This window comes from Equus quagga, chromosome 14 (genome assembly GCF_021613505.1).
Source record: "Equus quagga isolate Etosha38 chromosome 14, UCLA_HA_Equagga_1.0, whole genome shotgun sequence".
NCBI classification, from domain to species: domain Eukaryota; kingdom Metazoa; phylum Chordata; class Mammalia; order Perissodactyla; family Equidae; genus Equus; species Equus quagga.
In genome coordinates this window covers 86,767,083-86,790,928 of record NC_060280.1, presented here as the reverse complement: position 1 = coordinate 86,790,928, position 23,846 = coordinate 86,767,083, and the positions used below count along the sequence as shown (strand labels likewise).

General features: G+C 42.6%; 1 protein-coding gene across 3 annotated transcripts in view; it reads left to right on the top strand.

Moving 5' to 3' along the window:
- The first annotated feature begins 9,062 nt into the window (after window positions 1–9,062).
- LOC124252047 (zinc finger protein 709-like) overlaps window positions 9,063–23,846 on the top strand; it is a 42,932-nt gene continuing 28,148 nt past the window's right edge. For all 3 annotated transcript variants that reach the window (XR_006891899.1, XM_046685145.1, XM_046685144.1), the window contains exon 1: window positions 9,063–9,202. Coding sequence is in view for 2 of the 3 variants with exons in the window: in XM_046685145.1 (XP_046541101.1) it covers window positions 9,200–9,202 (3 nt within the window). In the remaining variant the exon portion in view is untranslated. The remainder of the gene's footprint in view (window positions 9,203–23,846) is intronic.

Here is a 23,846-nt window from a genome sequence, read left to right as displayed (position 1 = left end):
TTGACGTGCCAGACCAGAGACCAGAAGTCTCTTTTTTTTTACTACTGACAGCTTTAAACTTTCATCCCTCCTTCATTCCCTTGTGCCCCACATCTTAACATGGTGATAAGAAAGCCTGGATCCCCCTTCCTTTAGTTCTGGCAAATGATTCAGTCCACAGAAGGCCCTGCCCCTTTACCCAAACTCTCACCCTAGCCCACCTCCTTCAGTAAAATACCCAGGCCAGGCTCCTCTCCTTGCTCCCTCCGGGCATTTCCCACCTGCCTGAGAGGCCTGCCCTGCCCTCCCCTGACAGTTCCGTGATGAGAATAGTAAACCCTTTCATACCCTCTAGGCATGTGGGTGTTATCATTAGTGTAGACATCTGAACCAAATCATGGGTTGGGGTCCACCTGCTTGTGCAGGTGACCATAAAGCTTATACAATAGGTAACATGCTGCATATTTTTAAGTACTTGTTGCTTTATTTTTCTGTTGATAAATCCTCCAGATCATTTGATATTAATAGATGCCACCCTTGTATGAGTCTCTAAGTGCATTCTGTGGACATTCTTGAAAACTTGCTGGGTTGGGGCCGGCCCGGTGGCGCAGTGGTTAAGTTCACACATTCCGCTTCTCGGCGCCCTGGGGTTCACTGGTTTGGATCCCGGGTGCAGACATGGCACAGCTTGGCACGCCATGCTGTGCTAGGCATCCCACATATAAAGTAGAGGAAGATGCGCACGGATGTTAGCTCAGGGCCAGGCTTCTTCAGCGAAAAAGAGGAGGGCTGGCAGTAGTTAGCTCAGGGTTAGCTAATCTTCCTCAAAAAAATAGAAAAAATAAAAATAAAAATAAAACAAAACAAAAACCAAAAAAACTTGCAGGGCTGCAGATAGCGATCAAGTTCAAATTTACAGGAAATAGCAATGGAGTACATGACTTGACCCTTCCTCCATTTGTGCATAACTTATTGATTTGTTCACAATAGTCTTCAACACTTGGGTTTATGGGATTATTTAATTGAAAAATTTTTGTTCCAATCACTGTGAAATGGGATCTACTGGATGTTTTATTTTCTATTTACCTCATTGCCAAGGGGCTAGACATTTCCTTATATATATAGTCGGCCCTTCATATCCACAGGTTTTGCAGCCACAGAATCAACCAACTGTGAACCAAAACCTGCAGAGATGCAGGGCCAACTGTATGATCTTCTGTTAAGTACACTTTGCTTTATTCCCATTTTTAAGTTATGTGTCTGTTCATTTTTACTCTGGAAACTAACCCTTTTATGTTGTATGTATTGGTGATATTTTTCTTTCCCTTGATGTTTATCTTTTAAGTACCTTAATTTTAATATATTTGAATTTGTCTGTCTCTGGCTTTATGGCTTGTTCTTTTTCTTGTATGAGAATTTTCTCCCTATTCTTATGTCAATAAAACATTCACCTGTGACTTCTAAAAGTGGCCCAGTCTTATCTTTCACATTTAAATCTACAATAAATGGGCTATTGTCCATGGAACAGAGGGGAATGCAATGCATTTTTCCACTTAGATAACAGTGTGTCCCTGCACCTGGGTATTAAGGTGCTCATGGTATTTGCCACTGCTCCACAATGCCCACTCTGTCCTTGACCAACTTTCCATGTTAAATCCCAACCCACGGAAGACGCTTTTCCTTTCCCTTGTTCTGTTTGTCTCCCTGCTGATACTGTATCGTGTGGAATCCTATGGCTTAAAAATTCTTGATCTGTGTTAGACTGCCACTTTGTTCTTCAAAACACTTCTCTTCATTTTTGGACGTTTGTTCCTCTAATAGACTTGGAGGAGTAGTATTTGCTGACTGCTAAAGAGTCTGTTTGGGGATTTAAGAAATGTTGTAAAGATATCGTTTGGGAGAGGTGACATCTGGGTGGCACTAAGAATACTTGCCATCCTTCCACTTTTTACATTCTGCTTTGATATTTCCCAATAAAATTTAAAAATTTTTCTGTGAGGATCATTGAATAACCTTTGTTAGTCTTCTCTGGAACTGAATTAAATTTGATCTGAAGGAAACCAGGAGCAAGCTTCCAAATGGTGTCTCTCAGTGCAGTCACATAGGCTGGGCTCAGTTCTTGAAGCAACAAGTTGTGAGTATGCATGTGGGTTACTGTCTCCCAGGGAAGCTCAGTAGAGACTCAGCGCCAGAGTGGGTTTTGGGGGCTGAGCCCAAAGGCATCATCTGTCGAACATGTAACAAGCTTACAGACTCGCAAAGAGAAAACAAGAGTTTACTATATACCATATTGTTTGCCCTTTAGACACACTGAGCCCTCTTATCTATAAAGTTGATGGGGTCAGTTCCAAAATCCCATTTCCCAGATACCACTGAAGGACAAACTTTGTGAGCAAGCATTTCTAAGGATAAGGGATCTCTAGTCTGTTAATGCTCACTCTTCAGCACATTAGGTAGTAGAACTTACTATGAGCAAGAGCTGGAGATCCGATGTAGAAATCGTAATTAGCGCTGACCCAGGCAGCTTGTTTCACTTCCCAGGCAGGAGGGCTGTTTCTATTTTGCTGTTGCTCTGCTGACTAGGTCAATCTAGGACCAGAATTGCTGGTGGGAACCTTTTCTCAGTCCCCTGCATGTGGGCATCAATGGGTTACTGATCTCTTTGATGAACCAGCATTTAGGAGATTTATGCCCCAGGGGGATTCCTATGCTTGGGATGGGCTGTCATGCTGCTGTGACCCACAGGGGAATCTGGAAAAGAGAAATTGAGAGGACAGCTTCTAGAGTGATTGGTAGGGAATGACCTGCTGCAAAATCAGAGAAAGGAGATTTTACGGTTTTTTGGAGGAAAGCAGTATTGAACTCTTTATGTGTTTTGTAGTCATGTTCAAATTCACCACGAAACCTTTGTGGATTTTAATGAAGTCTCTTGCATATTCCAAGCGTTAAGCTATTCCTCAAGGTCACGATGGCCCCGATTACAATTTTAGGATTCTGCCAGAAAGCGCTCTTCTGTGATCTTAGCATCCCAGTTTGCATGCACCTGTGTCCTAAGCATTGGTGGGAAGTAACCCTGAGGCTCATGAGTACAGGGATTTGGTGGAGGTCTGAGTTGTTCTGCCTTCTTCCTCATGCCTGAGCTCTACCTGAATCATGTCCTAGTTCCATGAAGTGAGACAGAGAAAAGAAGGTAAAACTGAGTTTGTGGTAAATATTATACAAACAAATTATAATCCATTCTCCTCCACAAGAACATTTTCGTTCAGCCAGCTGGATCTATCATGTTTGGTGATGAGAACAGAATAAAGAGCTTCCACTTCTTCGCTGGAAGTTTGTTTAAAACTTCATGCAGCTGTGAGGCTGTGCTTCATGGGGTGCTGCATCACATGGTGGTATTAAGAAGAAGATGAGTTTTCTCACAAGGAATTGATGTGCTTAAAATAGAAACATTTCTTTCATTTGTATAGCATTTCTCTGAGGTGTTCTGTACCCTGACATTAGAGAGCAATGAAGACTTGAAGTGATCACAATGAAAATGTACCAGTACATTCCATGTTTTCATGATGCTGTTCAATTTATGAGGAAGTGAGTGTGGCCAGAGAGTAATTCTTCTGATGACCAAGTCATAGAATAAACGTTGGGAGACCACAGAGTCATATGTGAACTTCTTATGGATTGAATCTAAATCCCCAGCGCTGTCCGTCTTAGCCATTCTCCTATATACATCTGTGTCATGTTTTAGGACCGAGTGGCCTGTGAGGGTGGGACTGTGACCTTCACCATGGAGGAGTGGGCTTTTCTGGACCCATCCCCAAAGAAACTCTACAGGGATGTGATAAGATCCCTAAGGTAATTGATTTAAAAATTACAACATGATGATTTGTTATACATACAGTGTATTGTATAGTTCACACCAATTTACTTTAGTTTTGTTAAAATAAAAGACAGAGACCAGCTTTGAAAATTCCCTAGCAGATAAAACCAGTTTAGTCACACAAGCAAAGCTTAATTTAGCTTATTTTGCAAAACTAACTGACCTGGGTCATTTCTTGCTCAGCTGCTGTCTATGGTTCTCAACCACAGTCAGGCAGGCCACTTGGCAATACAGTATGTGCCACCTGGCAGGAGCCCCAACATGCCCTTTATAATCTCCCTTATCTGCCCAGGACCAATACCACATCGATGAATATGACCTACACCTCCTCCCAAGGGGTGCGATCCCTATGGTCTTGGGCCGTGAGGCCCAGCCACCTGGGGAGAACCCCCATTACTTCATCTTCCCTGATCAAAGAGTTTCTGTCCACTGTGGGTTCAGTGCCCTGGGGCCATCACACATACATGGCTCTCCAGATGTGCACATCTCCATCCCTCATCCTCCAATGTGTTTGCCTCCTTGATGGCCACTGCTTAGTATAAAGTGGTGATATCAGGAAATATTAGTTCAATCAGCTTGTTTTTCTTTATCAGGAATGGTTTGGCTAAGGCCAGCCCCAGTGCCCTAGCGGTTAAGTTCAGGGCACTCCACTTAGGTGGCCCAGGTTCAGCTCCTGGGAGCGGATCCACACCACTCATCTGTCAGTGCCATGCTGTGGTGGCAGCTCACGTAAAAAAAGAGGAAGATTGGCAACAGATGTTAGCTAAGGGTGAATCTTCCTGGAAAAAAAAAAATGGCTTGGCTATTCTGTTTCCCTGCAATACTGTATAAATTTATGAACCAACTTCCCAATTTTGATAAAGAAATCAGCTGGGATTGGATGTTATGTTGACTCTTCAGGTCATTTTGGGGAAATGTGACATTTCAACAGTAAGCATTCTGATCCATGAAATTAGAACTTTTCCAATGTATTAATACCTTTATTAATTTCTTTTGATAATCTTGGCAGTTTTCATAGTATTTGTTTTGTAATCTTTGTGGTAAATATATTCCCATGTATCCTTTTCCTTCCAATCCTATTGTAAATGCATTTATTTTCTTAATTTCATTATCAGATTGTTCATTGCAAGCATATAGAAATACAATCCATTTTTATATTTTGAGCTTGTATCCTACAACATTGCAGAATTCAACTATCAGTTCTAACAGTTTTTTGGTATACTTCTCAGAATATTCTGTATGCAACTGTAAGTGTGGAAAAATTTCCCCTTCTTCCCTTCTAGGTTATGTGGCTGGTCTAACAATTAAAGTGACATAAGACAGACTAACAGAAGAAAAACAAATCTAATTACCTACGTATGGGAGCTCCCAAAAAGGTGAGACTCAAAGAAATAACCACAGCAGGAAGATTTCATGCCCTTTAGACCAAGAAACAGATTGAGGAAGACTTGACAAGGCTGAGGGGTTTGGGCTAGAGGTAGTAAATGGTGAGGAAACAACAAGATTTGTTTACACAGCCTTCTCAGCCCTAAATGCCCTGTCTCGGATGATAAGGCTGCCTTCTGGTTAAAGTAGCATACAGATCAGCTGGAAAGTCATCTGCTCTCAAGGGGACAAAGGAGAGCCAGAGTGTCTTTCTTGCAATGGCTGTTTCTCAAGCACCTTTAAATTCAAAATAATCAATATGCCAATGTGCCATATCTGAGGTGACATAATCTGAACCTCTAGACAAGAGACGGTTTTACATCTTCCCAACCACTCTGCATCCATTTTATTTCTTTTCTTGCCTAATGGTTCTGGCTAAAATCTCCAGTACTTTCTGGAAAAAAGTGGCAAGAGGAGACATCCTTCTTTGGTTCCCCATCTTCAGGGGAAAGCATTCCAGTCTTTCACCACTAGATATAATATTGGCTGTGGGATTTCCATGTATGCTTGTTATCAAGTAAGGAAATATCCTTCTACTCTGTTATGCTAAATGTTTTAATTATGAAAGAGTACGGATTTTGTCAATTATTTTCCTTGAGTCTGTTGATTTCATTGATAGATTTCAGTCTATCTTGCAATTTTTGATTTTTGATATCCTTTATCACATTAATAGATTTTGATATTTTAACCGAACCTTCCGTCCCTATAATAAACCCACTTGGTCATGGTGTATAAATCTTTTTTTATGTTGCTGTTTTGGGCTTCCTAGAATTTGTTGAGGATTTTTACATTAATATTCACAAAAGAAATTGGGGTGTAGTTTTTTTGGTGATACACTTGGTTTGGGTATGAGAGTAGTACTGCCACACCCACCCACAATAATCTTAAAAGTTTATATAGAGGTTTTAATGGAGTTCAGTAATATCTACAGTCCAGATGGTCTAAACAACACATTATTCTCTCTAGGCTGCATCCTTGGAATGGCTCTTAGTTCAGGATCATTGGGCAGAATGTATCTTCCAAGGACGGGGGTGTGGGAAAGGAGGTTCCAATTGCCCAAGTTAGGCTGGAGGGTCAACCAGTGGTCACCTCCTCTCCGTGACCTCCTCCAACAGAGCAGCTTCTTGAATCTTGGGTAACTCATTCCATTAGGGCCATTTTTCAAAGTCATGGAAAAAAATCTCTCTCTCCATACATATAAGTAACTCCCTGTGCTTTGTAAATGGAGCTCTTTCTCTGGCTTAGAAGACCACCTTGTAGGATATTGTTGAGTTCTCATGGGCTTCCCTCAGTGCAGGTGGATGCACCAACACTCTAAGTGTATCCTGGCCCTCATGTTTGCCATGATGGAGACGGAAAGGAACCACATGCTATTAGCAAAGACAACCTTAAGGCGTCATGTCTATTGTGCCCACCACAGCGATTAAAGGACCTTTGAGAGCACCATGATGTGACATCAAGAGAAAGCCAGACTGGCCCTAATGTTACCTATGAGAAGCAGAACAATTTATCAATTCATCAGTGTAGGAAGCACATCTCCAGTTTCTGCCCAGATGGGGCCACTACTGGAACTGTACAATTCCCACAGGTGCAAGGAAAGAAGGGTTGGGGAGGGCAGTGATGAAATGTAGTTTCCTCAGCACCATGTTTCGGACAGTGTGTGAGAGTGGAGCCAGACTCATGCATCTTCCCAGGCGAATGCACATTCTTAGTATAGTGCGCCCTTTATTTGAGGTGAAGACGAGGAGCTAGGAGATAAAGCAAAAAAACAGAGGCTGGGGGACTGGGCCCATGGCCAATTGGTTGAGTTCACATGCTCAGCTTCGGCAGCCTGGGGTTCTCATCCTGGGTGCGGACCTGTTCACTGCTCATCAGGACGTGCGGTGGCAGCATTCCACATAGAAGAACTAGAATGATCTACAACTAGGATATGCAACTACGTACTGAGGCTTTGGGGAGAAAATGGAAAAAGAAAAAGCAGAAGATTGGCAAGAGATGTTAGCTCAGGGCCAATCTTTCTCACCAAAACAAAACAAAACAAAACAAAGGCATTCCTGACTTAGGAAATCAGAGTTATTTCCAGGAAATCTGCTTGTAGACTATTATTTTCCAGGTAGTTCTTAAAGGGAAGGTGAAAAACAGATAAGGAAATGGAAATATCTTTTGCATCTCTCAATGCTTGATGCTGAACACCCTCAAAACTTTTCTTCCTACATTCTATAGGTGACTGATTGATGATGCTGTTGCCCGGCAGTGTTTCCCCTTGTATGATGAGGACTGGTTGCAAACTGTGCCTTCCTCTTCTGTTTTCATGGTGATCACTTATAGTTCTTTGGCCCTGCCCCTCAGTTTGCACTTGTCAGATGTCCTCCGAATACTTCTGCCCGTGGGCCTGGTGAAGTTATTGCTGAAGTTCAGGTGGACTTGAGTGGGGCTGTTTGACTCAGATTATATCGAAAGGGAGCATTTCCTCAGGGAATTGGGATAGGAAATGTTCAGATATGGTATCTGTGCAGACTATGTGGAGAGGATGCCTGTCATATAGTGATTACAATATTGTCAAAATGAATGTTACTCTGTAGTATCGTAGACTCACCAATCAATGAGATGATTATTTAGATGAAACTAGCTGTCTAACAAGTCTCATTATAGTTGGATTAAACAGTGTAACCACAAGTAAGGGTGGGTCATGACCACAGAGTGATTTAACAGCCGTGAGAAAGAGCTCCTGTTTATATTTTCATTGGGATACAAATATTTTCATGTCAGAAACATTTTCTAAATTTGACCATTCTGAATAACCAGAAGTCACTTTTCTTCTGAAATGATGGCTTGTTTTTTGCTCCCAATGCTCTTATTCTGAATCTGACTGAAGTGTTGTAAGGATAGTCACCTAATGCGTCCCTGATACTGTAATTGAACTCAATGGGTTCACCTCTTAGTCAATTTTGGAGCCAAAAAGCACAAGCAAGGCAAAAGTGGTGAAGAAAGGTTTATTACTTGCATAGGCAGGGGAGAATTCTGGGCATCTCTCGCAAGCAGTGTCTCCCCAAACAAGGGTTTGGGATTCCCTTTATTGTGAGATCATAGTACGGTTCATGAATATTCAGTTACGGAAAAGGCAGGAGCTCACGTTTGTCGCCTAACAGTCCTGTTCCTTTAAGTCTCAAGGGTAGCATGTACACACGCTACTACATATATAGCATGATCTAGAAACGGCTGCTTGGTTCCTCCCAGAGGAGGAGAATTTAACGTGTTGACGAGATTATAATAGGGACATTTTACTTCAGAGCAACTTGAGGGGGCTAGAACTGACTTCAGCTAGCCTGCTTGTGGGAATCTTCGGTGGTTAGGCTCTTCCTGAAACTTTCTGTCTGCCAACACTCAACAGATAACGTTAGTCTTTATCAGATCCTCAGTACACTTTTCTTGGTCTAGTTCCCTGGTCACAGTATCTGTGCCTGTGTACCTTTTTGGCAAAACTTTGTCAGACTCCAGTTATCAATAAAGATCAACATGGAGAGAGACTAATTATTGCATACGGTGAGGTGACCTTCAGTTGTGTGTTACTAAACAAGGATCTCAGTTCCAAGAGCCTTCTCCCAACACCACCTTTCAATGCAAATATCCCTGCAGAGGAAGCGTTCTGTCTGGCATCCTGCTCAGACACCTAAACTCAGGGGCTGTCACTCAGACACCAGAGGGTGAGTCTTCTGAACTGTCCAATCAGAAGCGGCGCCGGGGCAGGTGGGTGGGGCGCAGCTCACCAACCGCCCGGAAGTTGCTGCTCCGGTCGCGCTGGGGACCGCGTCTCCCCGCCATTAAAGGGTCTAAGTGGCTCTGCCGCGTCTTCTGTCATGTTGTGACCTGTAGCGACAGCAGTGTCATAGGAAGGACTCGGGGGACCCAGGAGCCCTAGGAATGGTGAGTGTGCGGCCCCGGGATGAGGACACGCAGGCGGGGCTGGTGGGAAGCGGCGGGGCGGGCCGGCCTCTCGCGGTCCCCTCCGGGGTCTGCGGCCCCGAGTCCGCGGTGGCGCCGCTCGGCCCTCAGGCCCCTCCGGCCGCAGGGTGGGGGCGGGGCAAGCAGCCGGGCCCCGGGCGTCCTGTGGTCCCTGCGCGCGGCGACTTGGGCCGGAGCGTCTCTGGGCCGCTGTGCGCCCGCAGCCCCGCGTGTCCCAGACGCTGAGGGACCCACGGGAGGGCCCGCAGGACAGTCGGGCCTCGGGCTCCGGGGTCCGTGCGCGGAGGGGCTGCGGTTTTGGGGTCCCCAGGGCCTCCTTTCTCCGCAGGGGAAACCCTTTTTCTCTTGAACTTTCCATGGATTTGAGGAGCAGAGCTCAATCCACGACCGTGTCCCCCAGTCTAGGTCTTCCTAGGGTTGACAACAAGTACCTGAATTTCCAGTCGCTCCCCAAATTCCCAAATGCCAGCGTCCTGCCTCTGATTCACAGCATTATTATCAACTATTTGTCCTTGTTGGATTTGAAACAGACGCAATATTTTAGTTATCGTTTTCTCATAGTCAATGGATGGCTGTTTTAAAAAGATTTGTTTTGTGTGTGTGGATATTTTCCATGAGTGAAAAGCAGCTTATAAGCACCTGGAACTACGTTGTATGAAATCCTCGTGCGTCTCCCCCAGGATCTTTCTGGGCACAGACATCCTGTGGAAAGTCCTCTGGGTGCAGGTTCCTCTTGAGAAACTTTCCTGGATGATCTGTCCTGTCAGCACTGTCCCCACCTGGGTTAGTCACTTTAAAAGATTTATTCACTTTATTTTAATCTCAGTTTTCCAATGAATAGAAATTAACTTAATCAACGTGACTTGAAACACAATATAAAATATTTCCAAAGAAGGAAGAAAGAGGTGAATTTCAGAAAAAATAAGACGTTCCAGTTTTACATTGGATGCACTAGATTCTTCTTTCCTTCTTTTCCTCCCATATGGGTGCTAATATTCTGAGGTCTGTTCTTTTATTTTGGGGGAGTTCAAATAGATTTCCAGGGCTTAGACTTGCAGACCAGAAGTATGAAGTAGGATTAATAGTTTATAAAAAAAATTTACTGTCATGGAAATACTACTATATTAGCATCATTTTTTTTCCAGAATATGCAATATATATTTGTAGGATTTCTTTTTTTTTTTAAAGATTGGCACCTGAGCTAACAACTGTTGCCAATGTTTTTTTGTTTTTTCCTGCTTTATCTGCTCAAATCCACCCAGTACATAGTTGTATATCTCAGTTGCAGGCCCTTCTAGTTGTTGCATGTCAGACACTGCCTCAACGTGGCCTGACAAGCGGTGCCATGTCTGTGCTCAGGATCCAAACCAGGGAAACTTAACCACTCGGCCATGGGGCGGGTCCTGTGGGATTTCTTTTTGAGGTAGCAAATTGCCATACAGTTTTCTTCCCTCACTTCCACATAAAGACTGGTTTGACTGTTTCTGCTGGATTGCCTCAAACCCTGTGTTTGAGTATTTAAAATATCAGTGATGGTCCAAAAAAACTCCAGTGGGGGCAGAGGCCTGAGGGCAGTGAGTCTAAGCTAAGGCCCCCTTGGACCTGCAGAGGGAAGGCCTTGAAGGCCCAGTTGTCCTTCCTGGGGAGCCTCCCCTGCAGGTGTCTTACTGCTCACATCCCCATGGAAGGAGCCTTTATCCTGAGAGGAGCTGCAGAGCCCTGGAAAGCTGGGGGTGCACGTGCTCATGGGGTGGGGAGTGATGCCCTTTCTGAGGTTGTAACTGTGGTTTCCTTGGCCCTGTTTCTAGACATAATTGGAGTTTTGCATGCACAGTGTGGGTGCATTCAGAGAGTAACTTGTTTACGCTGAGAAAGTCTGTGAGAGTCAGGAGCTCTGTGTCCTGGATGAGGGCCCATTAATCTGGGGTCCATTTGGGTCAGAACCTTAAAGTGGATCCAGCTGAGTTTCCTCACTGTGAGAATGGAGCCTGAGAGAGGGAGCGTGTGCACTGTTCCCTGGGGAGAGGAGGGTGTGTGGGGCTCCCAGAGCTCCTTCCTGTGACTGCTCAGGTGCCCTCCCCTCCTTCTCCAGGGAGTGACCCCCTCCAGGGCTCTGTCTCCACCAGGAGAGTCAGGAACACGGGACCTTCTGACTGTGGCTTTCTTTCTATCCTGTGGGAAGCAGGCTGCTCATCTGAGCTGATTCCAGTGTTTGTGTTTCTTTCCTTTGGATTCCTTTATCGATGGACTAGTGCAGCCCTTTGGCTCTGGTTTCCCTTAGCACTTGGGCCCTGAGACTGTAAGTTGATTGAGAGAGAGGATCTGAGGAAAGCAAGCAAATTTTTTCACTTTAGATCAGTCTTTCTATGTGCATATCTGCAGAGAACATAGAAATTTGAAAGGCTAAAACAATTGAAATGCTCTTTTAATTGATGTGAGGGAAACTTCTAAAAGCTGTCATAAATCTTTGAAAATCAGGTACATTTAAGGGTTTAAGCACAAAACCTGATTGCCTTATATTATGCCATTCGTCCCTGCAGATATCCCGAGTGTGAGGTCTAGGGGAAGGACGGACCAGGGTGCAGCGTGTCCTGTTACTCAGAGATGTGAAAAGTTTATTTTGCATGGTTTACGCTTTTGTATCTATTAGTGTTTAAAGGAGTTAAATCTTAGAATGGTTTCCTATGTACAAGAGTTAAAATTAAAGAATATAAATATCTCTGTTTATTTGAAATAAATCTATAAGACAGCAAAGTCTGACTTGGGATGACTTGCTGTGAACATATCCTGGTCCCCTCCAGCACTTTTACTCCAGCCACCCCCATATAGTTTTGATCACTTTTGAGCCTCCTGTGCGTGTTTCTTTGTATAAATCCATCGAGAATATATATTTTTCTTATCCATATTTGTCCCTGTAGTGAGCAGTCAGACTCCACATTTTTGGTGACTGCTCACAGCTTAAGCCTCACCCACCCTCTTCCCCTCGTGCCCCTACCTGGACAAGCTGAGGAGAAGCCTGGGTACTCTCTCCTCTAGAGCAGGCAGGAGATTCCCACCACCCCAGCCCCTGCCTGTGTGCAGAGCTCTTGCCCCGGCCCCACCCCCAGGCCCAGTGAAGTCCCATCCCAGGCCAGGCTCCATTCCTTGCTTTCTGAGCCCTGTCAGAGCTGCTTGAGAGGCCGGCCCTGCCCTCCCCTCAGACCTCTATTATGTGAGTCCTAAGCCTTTTCCTACCCTGTGGTGTGTGTGTGTGTGTGTGTGTGTGTGTGTGCACGCGCGTGCGCCACCCTGGCATCAGTCTCAACAAGGGAACCACCCCTCTGCAGGTAATCATAACAGTTGGTGCCCTGAGAAGCATGTCCACACACACATGACCCCACCCGTGGGTCTGTCTTCTCTTGCTCTGACTTGCTCCCCTGCTCTGCTGCCTGGTGGTGGCATGCACTGTGGGCTGCTGCTTGCTGGGGAGCTGGGCTGTGAACTGTGCTGCCCTATGTTGCATTGTTGACCCACCAACCTCAGTTCCAGGTTCAGCTGACCAGAGTTGGCAATTTCAAGAATTTATAGGCATGTGGGAGTAGGACTGTTGGATTGATGCCTCCCTAGATGAGTCCTGGGTCAGTGTCTTTGTAGGGATTTATCCGTGTGTTGGAGTGAAGCTGTGACGGAAGCTGTGGTAGCCTGACATACCCCAGCGATGGGGATATAGACAGGGACCATACATTTTGCAAGAGGTGGGTCCATCAGATGGTCACTCCTGAAAGAGCTGTCATTTAAAAAACAGGGAAGAGATGGGGAAAGGCAGACAGTAGGTGGCGGGGTGAGTCCACACTCCTAACACCAGAGGGCTCCCCAGGCCCCTTCAGTACCTCTGCTGCTGCCGCTGCCTCTGCTGCCACAAAGATCCTGACCTAGAGGGTTATGGGGGACACACTCATGGCACCTCTCTGGCACAAGGGATTAGTTCAAACCTGACTTAAGCCCAGGGTTTCAACCTTGTAAAGCAGCCAGTTGTCAAGGGGGAGGCTCCTAACCCTGATGGCACTGTTTTGAGGCTCTTAGGTGGAAAAATTTATAAATAGCAGGGTAGGGAGGCACTCCCTCTCCTGCAGTATATCCCATGATGAAGAAAACAAAACAGGAAAGATCAGGAGGAAGGAAACAGTAGATAAAATACTGAAACGAAAGTCTACAATTTGACCCAATTGGGAATCCAGAATATACTAGAAGAATTTACATAACAAAACAGATAAAGGTACACTGCTTGACTTTTGGGCCTCTGCAACATCGGTTCTGAATTAATTTTGCTCTCTGATGTAATGCACTAATTCAGAAATAATCAAACAGGTACTCAATATGAAGTGTCAAATTACAGTAATACCCAGGATTCCACTAAAGTTAACTAAGGTGCCCCTGATGATCTTAGGGGTGTTAATGAATATAATATAGAGGACATATAGGACAAATGTTTCATTCTTTACCCATCAGAACTATGATCTTGCCTAAATTCCTTGTACTAATAGTACCCATTGTCCTAAAATATCCCATAGTGAGCTGGGAAGCTCTGATCCGATGAGCAAGAATTGGAGTTAAAAGAATTCTCTGCCCCTTACAAATTGACTTGACAAATTGGGACCCCAGGGACTTTGCCCCACAAATCTAGTAGTTAAAATGGCCCAATGTCAATTTCACAGGGCCTTGAAGGATTGAAAACTATAGAAAACCTAGTTAGTGAAGGGATGATTATTCCCAGTGCTGGTTTTTTTTTTAAATCTTGAATTGCCCTCTTTCTTATTTATTTATTTAATTGAGTTCGTAATAGTTTACATCATTGTGTGGTTTCACTTGTACATTATTTTTTGTCTGTCCCCATATAAGTGCTCCCGTTCACCCCCTGTGTCCAGCCCCCACTGCCCTTCCCCTGGTAACTACTGAACTGTTCTCTTTGTCCATATGTTTGTTTGTCTTTCACATATGAGTGAAGTCCTATGGTGTTTGTCTGGCTTATTTCGCTTAACATAATACCCTCCGGGTCCATCCGTGTCATTGCAAATGGGATGATTTTGATGATTTTGTCTTTTTTTTATGGCTGAGTAGGATTCCATTGTATATATATACTACATCTACTGTGTACAGTCAGCGGTCGATGGGCTCTTGGGTTGCTTCCATGTCTTGGCTATTGTGAGTAATGCTGCAGTGAACATAGGGGTGCATACGTCTCTTTGACTTGTTGATTTCAAGTTCTTTGGAAAAATACCCAGTAGTGAGATAGTTGGGTCATATGATGTGTCTGTGTTTAGTTTTTTGAGGAATCTCCATACTGTTTTCCATAGTGGCTGCACCAGTTTGCGTTTCCACCAGCAGTGTTTGAGGGTTCCCTTCTCTCCACACCCTCCCCAACGTTTGTTATTTTTAGTCTTAGTGATTATAGCCGTTTTAACAGGTATAAGGCGGTATCTTAGCGTAGTTTTGATTTGCAATTCCGTGATGATTAGTGATGTTGAGCATTTTTTCATGTGCCTTTTGGCCATCTGTATATCTTTGGAAAAATGTCTGTTCCTATCCTCTGCCCATGTTCTGATTGGGCTGTTTGTTTTTTTGTTGTTCAGTTGTGTGAGTTCTTTATATATTTCGGAGATTAACCCCTTGTTGGATATAAGACTTGCAAATATTATCTCCGAGTTGGTGGGTTGTCTTTTTGTTTTGATGCTAGTTTCTTTTGCCTTGCAGAAGCTCTTTAGTCTGATGAAGTCCTACTTTTTTATTTTTTCTTTTGTTTCCTTTGTCTGAGAAGACATGGTATTTGAAAAGATCCTTTTAAGTTCAATGTCACAGAGTGCACTACCTCTTTTATCATCTGGAAGTTTTATGGTTTCAGGACTTCAAGTCTTTGATCCATTTTGAGTTTATTTTTGTGTATGGCATGAGCTAAGGGCCTACTTTCGTTCTCTTGCAAGTGGCTGTCCAGATTTCCCAACACCGTTTATTGAAGAAACTATCTTTTCTCCATTGTATGTTCTTGGCACCTTTGTCAACGATTAGCTGTCTATAGATATGTGGTTTCATTTCTGGGCTTTCAGTTCTGTTCAGTTCATCTGTGCACCTGTTTTTGTCCCAGTATCATGCTGTTTTGATTACGATGGCTTTGCAAGTACATTTTGAAGTCAGGGATTGTGATTCCTCCAGCTCTGTTTTCTCAGGATTGCTTTAGCAGTTTGGGCTCTTTGGTTGCTCAATATGAATTTTAGTATTCTTTGTCTTATTTCTGTGAAGAAGGTCATTGGGATTCTGATTGGGGTTGCATTGAATCTATAGATTGCTTTGGGTAGTATGGACATTTTAACTATGTTTATTCTTCTGATCCATGTGCATGGAGTCTCTTTCTGTCTCTTTATGTCATCGTGTATTTCTTTCAGTAACGTCTTATAGTTTTCATTCTGTAAGTCCTTCACCTCCTTGGTTAAATATATTCCTAGATATTTTATTCTTTTTGTTGTGATTGTAAATGGAATTGTATTCTTGAGTTCTCTTTCTGTAAGATTGTTATTAGAGTATAGAAATGCAGCTGATTTTTGTATGTTGATTTTGTACCCTGCAACTTTACCGTAGTTGTTTATTTCTAATAGTTTTCTGATGGATTCTTTAGAATTTTATTTATTTATTTATTTATTTATTTATTTTAAAGATTTTATTTTATTTTTTTCCTTTTTCTCCCCAAAGCCCCTCGGTACATAGCTGTATATTCTTCGTTGTGGGTCCTTCTAGTTGTGGCATGTGGGATGCCGCCTCAGCGTGGTTTGATGAGCAGTGCCATGTCCGTGCCCAGGATTCGAACCAACGAAACACTGGGCCACCTGCAGTGGAGTGTGCGAACTTAACCACTCAGCCACGGGGCCAGCCCCAGGACTTTTTATATGTAAAATCATGTCATCTGCAAAGAGTGAGAGTTTCACTTCTTTATTTCCTATTTGGATTCCTTTTCTTTCTTTCTCTTGCCTAATTGCTCTGGCCAAAACCTCCAGTACTATGTTGAATAAGAGTGGTGAGAGTGGGCACCCTTGTCTTGTTCCTGTTCTCACAGGAATGGTGTTCAGTTTTTCCCCATTGAGTATGATGTTGGCTGTGGGTTTGTCATATATGGCCTTTATTATGTTGAGGCAATTCTCTTCTATCCCCATTTTGTTAAGAGGTTTTCTTTTTTTTTTTTTTTATCATAAATGGCTGTTGGATCTTGTCAAATGCTTTCTCTGCATCTATTGAGATGACCATGTGGTTTTTATTCCTCATTCTGTTAGTGTGGTGTATCATGTTGATTGATTTGCAGATGTTGCTTGATTTGTGGATGTTGAACCATCTCTGTGTCCCTGGTATGAATCCCACTTCATCATGATGTATGATCCTTTTGATGTATTGCTGTATTCGAGTTGCCAATATTTTGTGGAGGAATTTTGCATCTGTGTTCGTCAGCAATATTGGCATGTAGTTTTTCTTTTTTATGTTATCCTTGTCAGGCTTTGGTGTCAGAGTGATGTTGGCCTCGTAAAATATGTTAGGAAGTGTTTCATCTTCCCAAATTTTTTGGAATAGCTTGAGAAGGATGGATATTAAATCCTCTCTGAAAATTTGGTAGAATTCCCCAGGGAAGCCATCTGGTCCTGGGCTTTTATTCTTTGAGATGCTTTTGATTACTGTTTCAATCTCTTTCCTTGTGATTGGTCTATCAGATTATCTGTTTCTTCTTGATTCAGCTTTGGGAGGTTGTAAGAGTCTAAGAATTTATCCATTTCCTCTAGGCTATCCATTTTGTGGGCATATACTTTTTTGTAGTGTTCTCTTGTAATCCGTTGTATTTCTGTGATATCCATTGTTATTTCTCCTGTTTCATGTCTAATTTTGTTTATCTGAGCTTTCTCTTTTTTTTCTTAGTAAGTCTGGCTGGGGGTTTGTCAATTTTATCTGTCTTCTCAAAGAACCAGCTCTTGGTTTCATTGATCCTTTCTACTGCCTGTTTTGTTTCAATAGCATTTATTTCTGCTCTGATTTTTATTACTTGTCTCCTTCTGCTGACTTTGGTCTTTGTTGTTCTTTTTCTAATTCAGTTAGGAGTAATTTGAGATTGCTGATTTGGGATTTTTCTTGTTTGTTAAGGTGTGCCTGTATTGTGATGAATTTCCCTCTTAATAAGTCTTTTGCTGCATCTCATGTGAGTTGGGATGGTATGGTTTCACTTTCATTTGTATCCAGATATGTTTTGATTTCTCCTTAAATTTCTTCAATGCTCCATTGCTTGTTCAATAGCATGTTGTTTAGTCTCCACATCTTTGTGCCTTTCTCAGCTTTTTTCTTGTAATTAATTTCTAGCTTTATAGCATCATGATTGGAAAAGATGCTTGTTATTCACTTTCTTAAGTTTATTGAGTCTTACCTTGTTTCCTAACATATGATCTGTCCTTGAGAATGTTCTGTGTGCACTTGAGAAGAATGTGTATTCTGCTCTTTGGGGATGGAGTGTTCTATATGTGTCTATTAAGTCCAACTGGTTTAGCTTTACGTTTAATTCCACTGTTTCCTTGTTGATTTTCTGTCTGGATCTATCCATTGATGTGAGTGGAGTGTTGAGGTCTTCTACTATTTTGAGTTATTATTAATATCTTCTTTTAGGTTTGTTAATAGTTGCTTTATGAACTGTGGTGCTCCTGTGTTGGGTGCATAGATTTATAAGTGTGATTTCTTCTTGATGGAATGTCCCTTTGATCATTCTATACTGCCCCTCTTTGTCTCTCTTTACCTGTCGTATCTTTTATTTTTGAGGAAGATTAGCCCTGAGCTAACTACTTCCAATCCTCCTCTTTTTTCTGAGGAAGACTGCCCCTGAGCTAACTTCCATGCCCATCTTCCTATACTTTATATGTGGGATGCCTACCACAGCATGGCTTTTACCAAGTGTTGCCATGTCCGCACCCGGGATCGAAACCAGCAAACCCCGGGCCACAGAGAAGGGGAACGTGCGAACTCAACTGCTGCGCCACTGGGCCGGCCCCCTACCTTTCTTATCTTGAAGTCTCCTTTTCAGATATAAGTATTGTGACACCTGCTTTCTTTTGTTTGCCATTAGCTTGGAGTATCCCTTCACTCTGAGCCAGTGTTTGTCCTCGGAGCTGAGATGTGTTTCCTGGAGGCAGCATATTGTTGGCTCTTGTTCTTTAATCCATCTCGCCACTCTGTGTCTTTTTATTGGAGAATTCAATCCATTTACACTTAGGGTGATTACTGATATATGTGGGCTTAATGCTACCATTTTATCACTCATTTGCTGGTTCTCCTGCATTTCCTTTGTTTCTGGTCCTGTGTGTTTTGGTCTACCTATTGAATGATGTAGTTTGTTATCAGGTGTTTCTTTGTTTTGTCCTTATTCATTATTTGTGTCTCTGTTCTGCTTTTTTGTTTAGTGGTTTGTGTTCAGAATCTTGTATATAAGATAGTCCATTTTCTGATGGCCTCTTATTTCCTTAATCTAAACTGATTCAGTCTCTTTCCTCTTCCCCTCCTAAGTTGTTTTTGTCGCATCTTACTCCATCTTGTGTTATGAGCTGGTGGTTAAAATGACAAGATTATCTTTGTTTTTGGTGTTTTCTTTCCCTTTATCTTTAATGCTATACTTGGGTATTTGCTATCCTATTCTGATTCTGTCTACCTATTTATCTCCTTACTCCATGCTTTGTAACCCTTTGCTCCCTTTTTTTTTTCCGGGTGTGAGGGCCTTCTTGAGGATTTATTGTAGAGGGGTCCTGTGGCTTGAACTCCCTTAGCTGTGGTTTGTCTGGCAAAGTTTTTGTTCGTCCATCATATCTGAAGGATATTTTTGCTGGATAGAGTATTCTTGGCTGAAAGTTTTTGTCTTTTACAGATTTGAATATGTCATTCCATTCTCTACTAGTCTGTAGGGTTTCTGCAGAGAAATCTGCTGAAAGACTGATGGGGGTTCCTTTGTAGGTTATTTTCTTCTGCCTTGCTGCTGTTAGTATTCTTTCCTTCTCATTCATTTTTGCCAGTTTCACTACTATATGCCTTCCAGTAGGTTTTTTACATTGACATATCCAAGAGATCTGGAAGCCTCTTCCACATGGATTACCATCTCTTTACCTAGGTTTGGGAAGTTCTCTGCTATTATTTCTTTGAATATGCTTTCTGCTCCATTCTCCTTCTCTTCTCCTTCTTGAATACCTATAATTCTTAGGTTTCATTTCCTAACGAGTCGGATATTTCTCAGAGACTGTCTTCATTTCTTTTTAGTCTTCATTCTCTCTCCTCCTCTATCTGGAGCATTTCAACATGTCTGTCTTTGATTATGCTTCTACACTCATCTATGATGTCTGCTTGAGTGTTCAGGGACTCCATATTTTGTTTATTTCTTCCACTGTGTCTTTCATCTCTAATATTTCTGATTGATTCTTCTTTATAGTTTCAATCGCTTTTGTGAAGTAGCTCCTGAACTCCTTGAATTCTCTACATTGTCTTTTACCCCATTGAGTTTTTTGATGATAGCTCTTTTGAATTCATTGTCATATACCTGACATATTTCTGTGTCTTCAGGACTGATTTCTGGGTCATCTTGTCTCTGGTCTGGCGATTTGATATAATGTTTGATATTGCTAGAAGGGGTGGCTCTGTTTTTATGCATCCTGGCATTAGTGGGTTGCAGTTACCTCCTGTCGACACGGAGTAGGGGTCAAGAACCATGTATTCTGAGCCATCTTCCCTCAGCTGAAATCCCATGGGGTAGAGCTGTGCTGGGGAGGTTCGGAGAGGGGTGCTTTCTCTTGCGTGCTCTCAGGGTTTTCTCCCTCCACTCTCACTATCTGCTCCCCTTGGGTGTTGGCTTGATAAGGTCTCCCCCCACAAAAGCTCTTGCACTGCTAAAGGTCTTCTGTCTAGTCTGCATGGGCCCTCTGGGATCCTTGATACTCCTGTGAACAAACATCCCCATTCCCGTTTGTTCCTCGTTGGAGGCCTTTGGAGGTGTTCATGGATCATTGTTGTTGGGTGGGACAAAGTTTTTTTCTTACCTCATTCCACCTCCTCCGAGGGGGGCTCCAGCCTCTCCATCCTCTGTAGTATGGCTGCTTGTGTCTCTCCGACGTTATTTGTGTTGTGTTTGGATGTCCTCTGTTAGAGTATGAATGTTTTTTCGTTGTGTCTTGGAGGGGGAAGATTGCCAGGAAAGTTCATTCTGCCATGATACTCAGGTCCTCAGTGGCTCAGGTTTACAGGTTCAGATCCTGAGTGCAGACCTACATCACTCTTCAGCCATGCTGTGGCCATTACTCACATAGAAAATTGAGGTCAATTGGCACAGATTTAAGCTCAGTGCTGATTTTCCTCAAGCAAAAAAAGAGGAAGATTGGCAACACTTGTTAGCTCAGGGTAACTCTTGCTCAGCAAAAAGAAGCTGTAATGTTTTGATGGGACAGAATCTCTGGACTATGAGCTTCAGAACAGGTTCTTAGCATTCATTCCTCCTCTATTGTCTGAGAAATTCTGAAGAATCTGGGAGTTGTCTTATAGCTCTTTCCTCGATCAGATAAGGTTTTGGCCAATTAGATCCCTTTGAGTGATGGCCAAAGTTAAGAGAGCACAAAAAGCTTTGGGCATATAGGAAAAAGTTTTACCCTGCTTTCCTGCATTAAGCATGAGACAATTTTTTCCAGTCTTCAAAATGAGAATGTCCTTGGGTTACTAGTGGAAATAAACATACATTTTGCAGGTTCCCTAAGACTGGACTCCCTGGTGCTTTTAACTCTCAAATTACTCCAAAATGTATCTCCAGCAAATTCATTGTTAACAGGATATGTGTTTCCAGGGGTTGCTGGCTGCAGTTGCTTCTCCTCCAGGTAAGCAGTAATTCTCCATACTTCTCAGTTTCTCATTTGGAAGCATTGGTTTGTCATCTCATCTCAAATCTTGCTTGGATCTAAGGAGAAGTGTTGCTTTTCAGGTGGTTGTTATTTTCTTGTTGTGAAGATGAGATCACTCAGAGCTCCTTAAACATCAGAACGGAAACCAACCATCCACCTCTGTTGCTGTGTTTTCCCTTGTGAGACTATCCCATTTGCATGTGTGAATTCTACTGCTAGAGCAATGTGGGAGGTTTCAAAGTTTTCTTTTTTGTCTAATGCATCTAAAAAGATTATGTTTTCTCTGGTTTTGGATTTCTTTTTCTCATCTTATAAAAATTCCATTACCTGAATACCCATTTGTTACCCAAAAGATATTTTCCATTGGTTATCTTGTGTTTTATCATGGCCTTTGGGGGTCAGGATTAACACCCTATATAAAATGGGATTAGATGCCATCACTATGTTGCCACATGCATCAAGTGAATAAGAGTATGTTCATTGCTCACAGGTACTTTCTAAGGAGAGCAGGGCAAGGCTAAGCAGGCTGGAGCAGCATCTGTGAGGAAGAATAGCTCGAACTTTAAGGTATATTTGTGTAGAGGCTCCAGGTTTCCAAGGTTTGACCCCTGTAACAGTTCACACAAAGAAAAGATACACGTATCAACCTTCCTGACTTATGTATCCATTGTAGGCCAGACAGGGTGAGCAGGTATCTAAAGCTTATTGAGAGTCAAATATCAAAAATCAGGTGACGTCAGCATCATGGCAGAGTGAGATCTTCCCTTAGTCTCTCCAAGATACAATGAAAAGGATATTTGCAAACCCAGAGAAGACATTCACAAGAGACAGTAGATGTCTGAGAGATCCAAGCAGCCATATGTCTGAAGGTGATCGTGCAGACCCCTCCCCAGCAGGCAGTGGAAGGAGGTAAGCAGATCTCTTCTCCCTTCTGAGTGGCAGCCATTTGGGTGTGGGACTTCATGTGGTGCCTGGCACATGACTCTGAGAAGAAGGGGGGAAAGGCAGCCATCCATGGGAACACTCTCACTCTTGGAGTTGCCTCAGCCTGTGGGATTGCTTCCACACCAAGGCAATTGCGAGGGTGTCCCCACCAAGGCAAGCAGCCCAGTCAGGCAGACAGTGAGTGGAGAGCAGAAGCGTGCAGGACCACAGTCAGGAAAGAAAGCACCCCTCCTGCCTGGTGCATAGGCTCGGCTAGCCAGTCAGAGCAGGGGATCCCTGACAAAGTGCCTGTGCCTATATGTGTAAAGTAGCAGCATCCAGCAGGTAAACAGAGAGGGGCCCTGGTGGCACAGCTACCAATAATAGGAACAACTGCCAGGGGTCATGGTGGGCTCAGAAAACACAGCTCCTGCCTCCCACACTGGTGGCCAGTGGAATCTGCAACCAGACAGTACCACTATTTGGTGGGAAAAGTACACCCCATGAAACAGCATAAAGAAGCGTATTAACACTCCTGACCAGAAGGAAAATGACAAGTACCTAGAAATCAATCGAGAAGTTACAGAAATTTAAAATCTAAATGACAGAGAATTCAAAATAGTTATCATAAATAAATTCAGTGGGTTACAAGAAAATTCAGAAAGACAGTTCAATAAAATCTGGAATAAAATTAATGAACACAGGAAATTCTTCACAAAAGAGGTTGAAAGTATTTTAAAAATCCAATCAGAAGTGCTAGAGATGAAAAACACAATTAGTGAGATAAAGAAAAATCTGGAATAATTAATAAACAGAGCTCATATTATGGAGAACAGAATCAATGCTTTAGAGGATGGAAATATAGAAATGCGTCTGATGGAGGAGGTGAGAGAACTAAGATTAAAAAGAAATGAAGAAACTCTTTTGAAATACCTGATTCAATTACAAAATGCAAGGTAAAGATTGTAGATATTCCAGAGGGAGAAGGGAGCAGAGAGCTTGTTCAAAGAAATAATAGCTGAAAACTTCCCATCCTGGGGAAGGAGCTGGAATTACATGTAAATGAGGCTAATATAACTGCTAGTTGCATCATAGTAAGAAGATCTTCTCCAAGGCGTATATTAGTAAAACTGGCAAAATTCAGGGACAAAGAAAAAATAGTAAGGGCAGTAAGGCAGAAGAAAATAACCTAAAAGGAACTTGGATCTGGCTTTCAGCAGATTTCTCAGCAGAAACCTTACAGACTAGGAGAGTGGAATAATATATTCAAAATTTTGAAAGACAAAAATTTTCAGTCAAGAATATTCTATCCGGTGAAACTGTCCTCCAGATCTAAGGAAAAAAAAGAACTTTCCCATATTAAAAAAGAAAAGCTGAGGGGGTTCGTTTCCACAAGACCACCCCTACAAGAAATGATCAAGGAGGCCCTCAGATATGAAAAAAAGTGTAGAAAGCCTTGAGCAAAGAGATGAATAGACAAAACCAGAAAATTGCAACTCTCTATCAGAACAGGTTACTAAACACTTAATTATAACATGAAAGGTAAATGGAAGGAAACCATCAAGAATAAGTATAATCACTTCAATTTAATCACAAACTCACAACACAAAATGGAACAAGTTTTGACAATGATAATTTAAATTTAAACAAAAATTTAAATAAGGGATGGCACCTGCTTATTGTAAGGAAATAAGAGGCTATGAGAAAATAGACTATCTCATTTATGAAATCTTATACAAACTACATGTTAACTAAGAAACAAAAAT